Source organism: Rattus norvegicus, chromosome 9 (assembly GCF_036323735.1).
Source record: "Rattus norvegicus strain BN/NHsdMcwi chromosome 9, GRCr8, whole genome shotgun sequence".
Classification (NCBI taxonomy): Eukaryota; Metazoa; Chordata; class Mammalia; order Rodentia; family Muridae; genus Rattus; species Rattus norvegicus.
In genome coordinates, this window is record NC_086027.1 from 47,666,655 (window position 1) to 47,679,583 (window position 12,929).

General features: G+C 46.2%; 1 protein-coding gene across 1 annotated transcript; it reads right to left on the reverse strand.

The window, feature by feature from the left end:
- Positions 1-283: 283 nt before the first annotated feature.
- Positions 284-12,033, reverse strand: Lyg1 (lysozyme G1). Its single transcript, NM_001098838.1, has 6 exons — positions 12,009-12,033; positions 6,712-6,787; positions 4,521-4,625; positions 3,655-3,848; positions 709-841; positions 284-548 (listed from the first exon to the last, which is right to left on the reverse strand). Exons 2-6 carry the CDS (start codon positions 6,752-6,754, stop codon positions 430-432), a joined length of 594 nt encoding a protein of 197 aa, NP_001092308.1. The 5' UTR covers positions 6,755-6,787; positions 12,009-12,033; the 3' UTR covers positions 284-429.
- Between the last annotated feature and the right edge of the window lie 896 nt (positions 12,034-12,929).

The following is a 12,929-nucleotide window of genomic DNA, read 5'->3' on the forward strand; positions in this document are numbered from 1 at the left end:
AACCACACACTCATAAAGTAAAAATTAATGAAAATCTTTAAAAATTAAAAAATATATTATTTGTCTTTGTGGCTGAGTAGAGAGAGCTCAGTGGTAGAGCAGGTGCCCTGGGTTTGCTTCCCCGACACTGCCCCAAACTCAATACTTAAGCGGAATTGACCTGGAACTTGCATTTCCTAAGCTTTTATTTGCTGAACTGGGCCACTGGATTCCTCCACACATAGAAATCCATACTAGAGCTAACACCTGGGGAAACGTCTTAAAAAGATTCTATAACACCGGTGATAATATTTTCTTTAATGTAATTCATGATATTTTGACAGCCTTCAGATTCAACTCAGATGTGCGACTGCAGGCTTCACCAGCTAGACATCAGTGGGACAGAAGAAGCCTCGAGTCCAACAATGAACTTGAGTTTTTCCCGATGTGCTAGAATCCATGGTTCTTGAAGTATTTGGCTCTCGCGAGGACATCGTTGCAGAAGTCACAGTTCAGGTCTTGGTTGCTTCGGACAAAGTTGGGACCTTTACTGTAGGCACAGAGTCCGCCTGAAATTCATGTAACAGGTTAATCCTCACACAGCTTCAGGACACTCAGTAGAAAGCTCAAAGTCCCTCTCTCAACTCCCCGTGAGCCTGGAGAACCTAGCATCACACTTATCTCTTCTGTCCGGACTATGAAGCCACCAGCCGGCAGTGTAACACATACCTCTCAGGTGCTGGTCCGTGGTCCAGGTTGGAAACCTAGTCTTGATCTCTTTGATGCTGGATGTCAGAGTCTGAGTTTTCTGGGAAACCCAGGTCTCACTCTTCCAAGCTGTGGGAGGGTAGAATTTTGACTCCTAGTGGGAAAGAGGCAGAGGGTAAGCCAGGTGGGCAGTGACATGGGATTCTCTTCTGTCCCCCTTCTGTTCTCCTTTCTCCATCCCTGGAGACTAGGTGCAGGAGCTACTTACACCTATTGTATTGCTGTGCAAAAACACTAAGGCAAGTGTTGCCCAGGACCTGGAAAAGTTAGAATCCTGGGCACTGTTGATGGGAATGCAAAATGGTGTGACCACTGTGGAGAGCAGTGTTCGGGTCCCCTCTTCCATAAATTAAAATTAGAAATGCTGTACAGTCTAGCAATGCCAGGTCTGGGTGTTCGTCCAAATGAATTGTCTCAGCCTGTTGGGGTGGAGGGGGGAGGGAGAGAGAGAGAGAGAGAGAGAGAGAGAGAGAGAGAGAGAAACAGAGAGAGACAGAGAGAAAGACAGACAGAGACAGAGACAGAGAGACACAGAGTGAGACACAGAGAGACAGAAAGACACACACACACACACACACACACACACACACACAGAGAGAGAGAGAGAGAGAGAGAGAGAGAGAGAGAGAGAGAGAGAGAGAGAGAGAACTTCAATGTCCTTGACAGACGGGCAGAGAAAACGAGGCATGCCCACACCATTATTCTATTCAGCCTCAAAAAGGAAGACAATTGTATTGTGAAGTGCAGAGGATGGAGATGACACTCGTGGCTATTATACTAGGTAAAGTAAGCCAGTCACAAGACAAAACAAGCCAACAGACCAAAGCAAATCCCACATGATCCCATTTACACGAGGAGTACAAAATATCAGATTTGTAGCTGCAAAGGGCAGAATAGGGGGCCAGGGCGCTGGGGAGATGTGGAGACGCAGGCTTGTAAGGCTAGACTTTCTGTTGTACACGAAAGCTTTTCCAGAAAACCTGAGGCCCAATATTACGCCTGTAATGGCCAGTTCTGTGTGATCCAGAATTGTATTTTAAGTGAAACCTGTTAAGAGGCTAGATCTCATTTTACACCAGAACAAACTGTAGGGTTTAGGCTACGGAGGGCAAGCAGGCAATCTCTCTGATGCTCCCGTGTAACAGAGGTCAGTCAGAGGCCAAGATGGCTGATGCACATAGAATCCAGTGCTGCAAACACAACCCCAAATGAGGGGAGAAGGACCCTGCCTGCAGGTGATCAGAATGTCCGCAGGGGACTCCAGCCCTTCTTGGGTCACCACTTTCACAGAGACCTCATCGGACTGCGGAGAAATGGCTGAATTTAGGGGATTCTTAGTGCATCTCAAAGGAGATGAACCGATCCTTCCCATGGGGAATAGGTTTTACAAAAGAAAAAACAAAACAAAACAAACAGACAAACAAAACAAAAACAAAAAACCCAGGGAGGTAAATGCCAGCAGTCCTAACAGCACTGGGGCAACCCTAGTCCACGTTCTCTCTTTGCCTGTGTAACTTGACAATCGTTACTCCTCCGTGAGCCCCACTTCCTCATTGGTGACTCAACGTCTCCATCCCATCAGACGGTCAAATGTGTTCACAGATCTAAAGGGTAAGGTACCAGAAGGTAGCCTTCAACTGGAGTTTATTACAGGTCACCAAGGGAAGCCAATTCAAAAATCATTAAGGACTATGTTTTCCCGAACGCTGGAAAAAGGCATCTGGCAACTCTCTGAGAGGCAACTGGGAACTCCATCCTCATCCCTACCCTTGTCCCGACAGTGGCTCTGCCCCCGGAAGACATGAGTGAAATTGTGGCAAAGGTAAAGCTCAACCTCAGAAGGGGGGGGGTGAGAGAGAGAGAGAGAGAGAGAGAGAGAGAGAGAGAGAGAGAGAAGTTCATTTTTCCAAGAGGCTACCAGCCATAGCTAAATGTTTGTCATTTCATTGACTCTTTATAATAATCCTTTTGGAATGGCACTGAACGGGGTGACCAATAGTGGGACACTTGCTTAGCGTACACAACATGTAACTCCCAGAACTACCAAAAACAAAGTAGAAATTTACAAGTAGGGCACGAGGGGTTGGGGATTTAGCTCAGTGGTAGAGCGCTTGCCTAGGAAGCGCGAGGCCCTGGGTTCAGTCCCCAGCTCCGGAAAAAAAAAAAAGCAACAAGTAGGGCACGAGACCCAGTGAAGGGACCCATTCAAGGTCACAGACAAACTACAGAGCAAAATGCAATCTGTGATCATTCTCCTGAGCTAGTGCCTCACTGTGAACCCATAAGAGTGTACCGGGGGGTGTGTCCCACAATAAAGTAGTATTCATTCTGAAGAGAAAATGTGGCTCCTGACGCACTGGAAGTGATAGCAGAATTGTTGTGGCTCTCTGGACAGGATCAGTGTCAGTGTGTCACTGGGCCACCTGCAGTGACACCATAGTTGTGTTCCCTTGGAGCTGTGTCACAAAGCAGAAAGGCCATGCACTCTCCCTCTGTTTCTGACTCTCTGTCTCTCTCTCTCTCAGTGTGTGTGTGTGTGTGTGTGTGTGTGTGTGTGTGTATGTGTGTGTTTGTACATGTTCATGTGGAGTGCATATCGAGGGATGTACTCATGTATGAGCATGCCTGTGGAGGCCAGAGATCACCATGAGTATACCCTCCAATCTCTTATTGAACACGGAGTTCATTAAGTCAGCTGACTTGCCAGTGAGCTCTCAGAATCCATCTGCCTCCACCTTCCCGGCACTGGAGTTACAGACACATCCCTGTGACTGGATTTTTTTGCATGGGTGTTGCAGATCTCGGGCGGTGTTCCATGGATGTTAGGTTCTTATGCTTTCCCAGGTAGAACTTTACCAGCCCAGCCATTTCCCCAGCCTCCAGTCACCTTGACAGGTGGAGAATTACCTTCACCATCCCGAGTCCACTGCCCATGTTGCCCATGTCCAATACAAAATTGCCACCAGGAGACTCCCTTGACAGGACACCAGCGATCACTGCAGGATCCATACAGTATTTCTGCCCAACAAGTCTCATGGTGGGTTGGTATCTCAGAAGATATGGCCTGTCTACTTCAGCCAGCCGTTCAGAGGCACGGACTCCTGCAGCAAACACAGAAAGAAGGACGTGGATGATGGTGATTCAGGCTTAGTCTTAGATGTGTGACTGAAAACCCCAACCTTCATCCCTTCTCAGATTAAGACTTTTCTGTGAACCGGAGTCATCACCCCATGCATCTCCTTATGTTAGAGATCTCTGTGGTCCCTGACGGCCACGATCTAGGTTCTGATCCCTTCTGTGACAACTCTGCAGGCACAAGCATCACTGGTCCAATCCTGAGAACCTCAGAGAAGGTTTCCCAATAAAATACGTGGAGCTGGCACAACAGGTCACCTAGTAAAGGAGAATGTTTCCCTGAACAATTTGGCTCACAATTGCCCATCTTTCAACCATCATCTTTATGATGCCAGAAAACCATACAATAGCTGAAATGGTCAATAAGAATGAAAAGTGATGCTGCTTTACATGGGTTCACCTCCATGTTAGTTTCCTCTACAATTTAAGAAGAATCTCTCAGCCCATGATATAGAGTTTGTAACAATCTCTGTGAAGATGGCTTTCCCAGCTTCAGGAGAGCCTTGAGAACTATATGACTGTCTAAGTAGAGCCAGAGCTCACACAGGGGTTTAGAGTTCGTGTCGAGTGCTCTTTCCCCCCACTCCATGGTGTAGCACTGTGAGGAGAAAAGAGCAGACCCAGAGCTTGATAATTACCACAGTAACTCAGGCCATAGCGTCTTCCAATCCTGCAGGATGCTCCTGGGGTGTCCAGGGTGCGAATGTTTCCATAGCACCCCCAATTGCTGCTTTCAGAGGAGCCTGCGGATTGAGAGAAGTTCACCTGAGGGACTGGGTTAGAATGCTGTGAATGAATCACATCAGTAACCTCGGGGAGAGCCGGAGTCCTGTTCCACACTTGAATCACCTTTGAAATTAAACCTCCAGTACACCAGCAAAGTATCACAGTGCTGCTTTAAGTTTTCACCTCTTTCCCACAGACACAAGGAACCCCTGGAGCAGTTCCTTCTCTGCAAAACTCAGGTCTTCTCTGCAGACCTCGTCACTCATTGGTCTGGTATTCATGTTTGCTCTGAAGAAACACACATTTTAAAGCCAGGTTCTTCTCGGGGTCTCCATTCAGACCCCAAGCACAGGCATGATCTACCAACAGGGACTGGGTTGACTTCAGCTTCTCCTAGAACATTCTGTGCAGGGGCCAAAGGTTGCAGAGAGAGGGTGTGCAAACAAGTTTTAGGGTCAGGTCTTTATAGGAGGTCTCCTCAATCTGCACCTCTCTCCCAAGATTTCTGTTGCTGTGATTCTACTCATCACTGAAGGGGAGGCAGCGCTTTAATTAATAACTTGATTGATTGGTTAATTGGTTAATTAATTAATTAATGTTTTTGAAATAGGCTTGTGATGGTTTGTATTTATCTGGCCCAGGGTGTGGCACTATTAGGAGGAGTGGCCTTGTTGGAATACATGTGTCACTCTGGTGTAGACTTTAAGACCCTTATCCTAACTTCCTGGAAGTCAGTCTTCTAGCTGCCTTTGGAAAAAGAGGTGGGACTGTCAACTCTTCCAGCCTCACATCTGCCTGCCTGCTGACATTCTTCCCACCTTGATGATAATGGACTGAACCTCTGAATCTGTAAGACAGCCCCAAGTACATGTTGTCCTTCACAAGAGTTGTCTTGGTCATGGTATCTCTTCACAGCAGTAAAACCCTAAGACAAGGCTTCATACAGCCCAGGTTGTCAACTGTGTTGTCAAAGATTATCCTGAACCCCTGGTTTTCCTGCACCAACCATCCAAGTACTGGGATCACAGAGGAGTACTGAGCAGCAAAGCCCGGGAGTCGTCCTGTCATTAAAGATTGAGCAGATGTCCTTTTAATGTACGCTTCTGACTCCATGATTGCTGACAAATGCCCCTAATGTGGCAGTACATTGTGCCATTGCCCTTGGCTTTACCATCCTCTCCCTAACTGCTCCACATCACTGTCCCAGTTCTCGGTATTCCCGAGGGTTGCTGCCTTGTAGCAGCTTTAAAATATTGGCTGAATGAATTAGCACACATACAGTAAATAGCAAATGTCAAATAAAAGTATTTTCACTGTTTGCCCTAGCTACAGCCAACATTAGAGCCAAAGCTGAAATTCAAAGCTGGTGACTGTGTGTCTGTCAGCCCCGTCACGCCTGGATCCTTCTTGAATTTTGTTAGCCATTTAGGAAACACCTCGATCTCTCTGTGGGAAGATCCAGTCTCTAAATGGGTTCAGTATTATGGTGTTTGATGATATTCATTGCCATGTTGGTGGGGATTTACAGTCACCATGGAAGCAAATCCCTCACATGTCTGTGAGGGATTATCTGGATCAGGTAAATTGACCTGGGAGGACCTACCCTGAATGTGGGTGTTAGCATCGAATGGACGCTGTCCTTGGCTGAATCAAAAGGAGAAAATGAGCAGCGTCCCTCTCCCTCCTGTTTCTGATGAGGGATGTTATATGGCCAGCCACTTCAAGCCGCTCCCCTTCCCGTGGCTTCCCACAATGACCTATATTCTCAAACTAGGATTGAATTTAGCCTGTCCTTTTTAAAATTGCTTTTGTTGGGTATTCTGTCCCAGCAATGAGGAAAGTGACACCATGGTGGTAAGAGTTTTAGAGCAGAAATGAGCGGTTATCAGTGGTGAACGTTTAAAGACCAGTGTCAAGCCATGCGACTGCAAATGCACAGAGATCATAGGGAACTACTGCTTATCTGTAGTTGGGATTTATCAGACATCTTAAGAGAAGATTAATGCGTTCACTTTAGCTATGCAAACAGGAGGTGTAGCATTGCCTTTTTATGCTTTTTCCTATCTGTTCCCAAGTTATTTGGGAAAAATGAAACACACTCACCAGTCAGAGCCAGGAGGCCCAGAAGCAGCCACAGAGGAGACATGTCCGGGTATCGGGTTCTATGGTACCTGAAATGCTTTCAAAATTAAAATTAGCTTAAAGGTATGTAACACCCATCCCTGTCATGACAACACACTGTTTCTATGGGGGTGGGGAGTGAGTGGTTTGGATGGTGATGAAGAAGTGAAATTTAGACAGGTACACTGTTTAGCCTTTTAGTTAGTTCACAGGCATGCTGCGAATCTGTAATCTTAGGATCCATGCAGCAGGGCAGAGGGATTTTGAATTCAGAGCCAGCATGGGCTACACAATGGGACCCTGTTTTATAAAAATGAGAGAGAAAAAAAGGGAAAGACAGAGGTGCTGGGTGCTAATTGTTTTTAAAAGCCAAGATAACCTGTATATGGGGACCCAGTCCATCATTTCCGAGGCAGGAGAAGGACTGCGAGTTCAAGACTAGACTGGGCTACATAGTAAGACTATTGCAGAAAATAACAAAGCTGAAATGCTTTGATTCTGGGCACCAAGAAACACAATGACCTGACTCAGGGTGCCCAAAAGCCATTCCCGTTAACCAAACGTGGATGAGAGGCAGAATTTTTTGTTGATGGTTTCCATGAATTGGGCACTTTTCTCTTTAGGTTGCAGAGAAGAACACAGCTTCCTCGGTGCCTTGGAATGCACCCCGAGTCTTTATTTTGGGTGGCAGAAGGAAGAGGAAGAATTGTCCTATTACTGTGTTCCTTGTTCTGAAGAATCCCAGACACCCTGGGTCCCATTGAACTGTGTTCCCCAGAGCCCCAGGACCTGCCATTATCACACACACACACACACACACACACACACACACACACACACACACTCCCTCTACCTCTCTCTCCCTCCGTCCCTCCCTCTTCCCTCTCCTCTCCCTCCCTCTCTCCAAGTTATTTATTTAATGGTGGGGACAGAATCTAGGTCCTTCTACACACTAGGTAAACACTGCTACTAGGTTGCACCCCAATCTCTCTTCTAAGTTTATTTGTATACACGGGTTCTTCCAAACACCCAGGATGAGATGTTCTCAGGTGGAAAGGCATTCTTGACTTCCGTTTATAAACCGAGGGAGTATGTGGCCCTACAACAAGCCATGCCTTCTGCTTATCTTTCCTATAGCATCGAGATGGTCTGTCTGATTGCCCTTGGCTCAGTAGAAGATGTCATATTCAGTGACCAGAGATGGCCAGGAACTTGTAATGTTAGCTGTAATTGCACACATTTCTTCCCTCAATGGACACCATGTAATCAGCATTTCTGATCCCCCTAGAATGAATGTAAGAGCAAACAGGTGATCTCCAAAAGGAGCCAGAAAAAGAGCCTCTAAGGTACAAAAAGGACGTTCAAGGCCTCAAAGATACACGCCTTTCTCCTACTTTGTTTCTGTTGGCTGTGTTCAATCTCAAGACCAAGAACGACTTGGAGAAGAACAGGTGTTTTCATCTCACAGATTAAAGTCCATCATTAAGGAATTGGAACCCGAATGGGGCAGAAATCCAGCACGGCAGGAACTTGAAGCAGAACCAGGCTGGAACACTGCTCACTGGATTGTTCTGAAGCTCACATTCAGCTACCTTTCTCACACAGCCAAGGACCACCTGCCTAGGGAATGGCACCGCCCACAGTGGGCCAGGCCTCCCACATCAACCACTAATCAGGAAATGCTTCTCCAGCTACGCCCACAGGCTAATCCACTGGACTGAGCTTCCCACATCTTCTTCAGCGGAGGCTGCCCCTTCCTAGGTGTGTTAAATTGGTAACCAAGATGGCTGTCAGCTTTTCAGAGGTGTGTCACAGTCTTATTTTTTTTTTTTTTTTTTTTAGAAAAAAGAGTACTGTTCACATTCAAATGCTGACCCTGGAGCATTTTGTTGTTGTTGTTGTTGTTGTTGTTGCTTTGTTTTGTTTGTTTGTTTTCCCAATACTCCAGGAAAGGAAGAGGCTTCCTATAGGAAACTGCAGAGGAAAGATGTAGCTCTCATGGCAACATGAGAGTTACTTTATTTTCCAAGCATGGGGCTAAGTATCTGTGCTGTATAAGCCCTTGTCTGAGTCTGTGTAAGTACACCAGTTACTTAGCAACAGAGTCACTTCTGGGTGCCTTCTGTGGTCAGATATGAAGAGCAATTGTTTTCAGTTGTGTCAGGACATAGCAAAAAATGACAATGGGCTTTCTTGTACGGATAGACAAGGTAGTCCATTCATAAACTGACTCAGACTTCACCGCCCCGGTTTGCCCAGGTGTCAGAAGTACTCTATATTTAAAAGCTGAGGCATCTCCGGGAGTGCCTGTCAGTCACACGTGACTGACTCATTTGTTAGCCCTCCCCCTCCCCACACTGGAAGCCATTTTAAAGATGTCAGCCAAGGTAAGTATGGTGCCTGATGTCCACCACAGTATCTACCATGGCACTCTTCTCCCGATCTGAAAAGCTAAAGCGTAAAGGCAGCAAGGGAGTGTCAAGCTGCAGCAACAGGTCACCTTAGGAACAAAATACCAGAGCATTCCTGAGGGCTACTTCATGCTCTTCATGGCCTCTGACAGGACATCTTCTCCCTGCCCACCCCCAGCATTCTGTAATTCCCAAAGCATCGTATAGACTTGTGATGGATAAAGACCATTTCCTTTAATAATTGGAGGTGGGAGGTAGAAATGAAGGTCTTTGGCATTTATAATCCCTCACCAGAGAACAAGCTATGTCTTTGCAGGCCTCCAGCCAGCCTGGAAATGTGATGTATCAGCACCCTGGTGTCTGAGAGATGAGCGCAGCCCCATTCCATTGTGCCCCCCTCCACCCCTGCTTCATCGTGGCCCTGCCTCATTGTGGCCCTTATTTGATCCTGTAAGAACTGAGAACGCTGCTGTGTAGCTCATCAACCATTGCCTCTCACTGCAAGCCTGGTTGTTGCCCTTGCTTTCTGGCTAACCCCCTTCTCCATCCTCCATCCGGGTAGGCTGATGGGCCATGCCAGCATCCTCTCTCACTCATTCCCTCCTGATACTCTGTTCTTCTCACTTCTTACACATGGTAAAGGCCCGGTCCACTGCCTTGCAGATGGCATTGTACCAACGGTGCTTAAATCAAAATGGCAGTGCCGATGACAGTCATGAACATAAAATGCTTCTGCCACTAGGGTCACATGCCCAGAGAAATAAAATCTACTTTTTAGAGCACAGTGCAAGAAAGCAACATTCCAGATCTTTGCTCCCTTGTGGTTTGAGATTGGCTTTTATAGTCTGGCGTAGTATTTGCTACATAGCCCAGGCTAGCTTCAAATCTACAGTGTTCCCGCTTCTGTCTAGAAAGCACAGAGATTACCAGTTTGATTTTGTGAGACTGGGTCTTGCCTTGTAACCGAGGCTGCCCCTGGAACTGGAGATCTTCTTACTACACACACACACACACACACACACACACACACACACACACACATGAGAGAGTGACTGCTGGGATGGCAGGTGTGTGCCCATGTATCATTTAACCTGTGCCTGTTCATGACTGATTTCTCCCATGACCTGTGACCACATGCACTTGTTGATTTTGGCCCATAAGCTGCCCATACCAGCTAGGAAAACAGAGGAGGTCTGAGAAAGTCTTTTCCCTCCGTGTAGGCATAGTCGCTTTCTTTACTGTGGAGACTGTCTGAAAGGGACTTCTGCCTGTGTATTTCCATCTTCCTTTACTGTGGAGACTGTCTGAAGGGGGTGTCTTCTGTCTGGTTTTCCCCATTCTTGCTCTTTCTCATTTTGCCAGCACTGAGAAATCTGGGAAGACTATCTCCCTTGTGTGAGCCCAGGAATATTTCCTTCTGAACAAATATCTAATAAAATAAAAAGACCCTGCTTCCTCCATCATATTACCTTAAAATACATCTGTCTTTTAACGCCAATAGCCAAGACTTAAACTGTTAGGCACACTGGCCTTAGCTCTTTCACAGCTTCCAAGAGAAGCAGGGCTTTTCTACACACACACACACACACACACACACACACACACACACACACACACTGCCCCAATACACCACACACACTTCTTGTCTTGGTCAATGTTTCATCCACAAGATTGAAAGCGAGAAAGGACAGAGGCTTGCCACCTGGCAAGGTACCAATGCTTTAGTCCTTCAGCCTTAAAAGAACCAGAGAGACCTTCTCTTTGATCTATTGCCAGCAGAGCGAGGACAGGAGGCACACAGTTCTGCTCAACCTTGCTCTCAGCAGCCTGCAGCCTGAGGAAATCCTATAATCTTTCAGGGATCCCTCCAACTCAGGCAAAGCCAGGATTTGTGGCTTTGACATAGAGAGGAATTTCAGGACTAGAAATATGAAGCAGAGTTGCTGATTTCAAGGGAAATATTTTAATATAGGCCCTAAGCATAAGGGTTAGGAAGCAGAGGCACTGGGGAAGAAAATAAGACATTTCTAAGTGTGGATATTGCTTTCCCCAGGTATAGCAAAAATTAAATCATATCCAAGTATGGGTTCCTTGAGTGTGAGTTGCAATTAAGCATTTTAAGGTTAGCTATATACGCCCTTTTGGGAGCGCTCTCAAGTCATATCTCAGAGGCAGTTAACAATCCCCCCTTTCCTTTCCTCTGATAAATGAGATTATGAAGTAGCTCTGGAGAAAGCTTGGGTGGAATTAAATCTGATGTGGTAAGGTCAGGGGCCACTAAAGTTACCCAAGACATTTAGGATGTCTTTCTAGTAGTTGAGGTTTTTAGTAAGATTTCCATAAGATCTCACAGTTTTCATAGCTGGGAAGGGAGAGAAGCAGTTGCTGATTATGCTGGTGAGAGACCTCATCCAGACTCTGAGGTGAGGGACACCTGCCCCTCCCTATTCATGGCCCATAATTCCCTCATCTTTCTCTTTGGCCCCACTATTGATCTTGGTGGTCAATGAGCACATGTTTCTGTCATGGTCTTGCACATGTGCACATATTCAAAAGAAGCCCTCCACATGCACCGAGAGAAAGCCAAGTTTGTATAACGATTGTAAATGAATAGGGACAATCGTTCTACCATCTCACTTTTCTAAAAGTTGGGGTTCTTTTCTTGCAAGATCCTTCAGTTTCATTTGGTTCAATATTATTTGCTCAGAAGCAAGGATGCAAGCATTATCAATTGATTAACATATCCTGGAATTTTCGATCTAAATAAATAAATAAGTCCAAGGTCAGCTAATCATCATTCAGTTGGCATATCATGGAATTTTTGTCCCAAGTAAGCTCGGTACAAGGCCAGGGTCGGTTCCCACTCACCTGTCTTCAGTCAGCTCCTCTTCCTAGACACGGTGAGTGCCCATCACCTTATATAGGGTCTCATCTTGCTTCTTCTTCTTAAAAGTGCTGACCTCATCTTATTATAAGATTTACAGCTAAATCTCATAAATTATAGTACTAATCATAATAATTACAAATACTTTGAACTCATATAGGGATTTATTCAAGAATGCCCTGGCATTCTGCACCCATCAACCAATTAGCTCTTTACCACACCTCAGAGGACAAATCCTAATTGCAGGTTCTTGATGGAACGCACAGGTCCAATGTCTGTCTTTATTCACACCCATTTATTGGTGTGCTGTCATGTAAGGAACCAAGAAAGGGAGGGATAGAGAGAGAGAGAGAGAGAGAGAGAGAGAGAGAGAGAGAGAGGAAATTGAAGAGAGAAAAAGACAGAGGAGAAGAAGAAAATGTGGAAAAGGAAAAAGAAAGGATGGGAGGAAGGGAGGAGAGAAAAGGAGGGAGGACAGGAGAAAGGGAGGGAAGAAGGGGAAGAGAAAGGAAAGGAGAGAGAGGAAAGTGAAGGAGGAAAAGGAGGGAGGCAGGATGAGAAAGGGAGCAAGGAAGGGGAGAAAGAGAGAGGAAGGAGAAAAAGGGGAGGGAGGAAGGGAGAGAAGGAGGGAGAAAAGAGAAAGGAGGGAAGAAGGACGGAGCGGGGAAATTTGGATTTTCATAAACTCCTAGTCCACACTTGGGGTGAGTAGCAGTTCCCGTTGAGGAGATTACAGTTCAGCACCCCCAGCTCAGAACAGGAGGACTCAGATTCTGTTGTTCCTACCCATGGCTGAAAGAGTGCAGGAGCCTAAGCTCCATCACCAGGATGGGAGGTGAGCCCAGGAGACGGAGGCAGAAGATAATGAGAGGAACCATAGGTGGTTATGACACATTCGTTCACCA

What these genes read in the sequence shown, in the direction of transcription:
- Lyg1 (NM_001098838.1), bottom strand. Translation starts at nt 6,754, where the DNA reads ATGTCTCCTCTGTGGCTGCTTCTGGGCCTCCTGGCTCTGACTG. An exon ending in GGGCCTCCTGGCTCTGACTG is followed by an intron (nt 4,626 to 6,711) that starts GTGAGTGTGTTT and finishes CTCAATCCGCAG; the next exon opens with GCTCCTCTGAAAGCAGCAAT. An exon ending in CTATGGCCTGAGTTACTGTG is followed by an intron (nt 3,849 to 4,520) that starts GTAATTATCAAG and finishes TGTTTGCTGCAG; the next exon opens with GAGTCCGTGCCTCTGAACGG.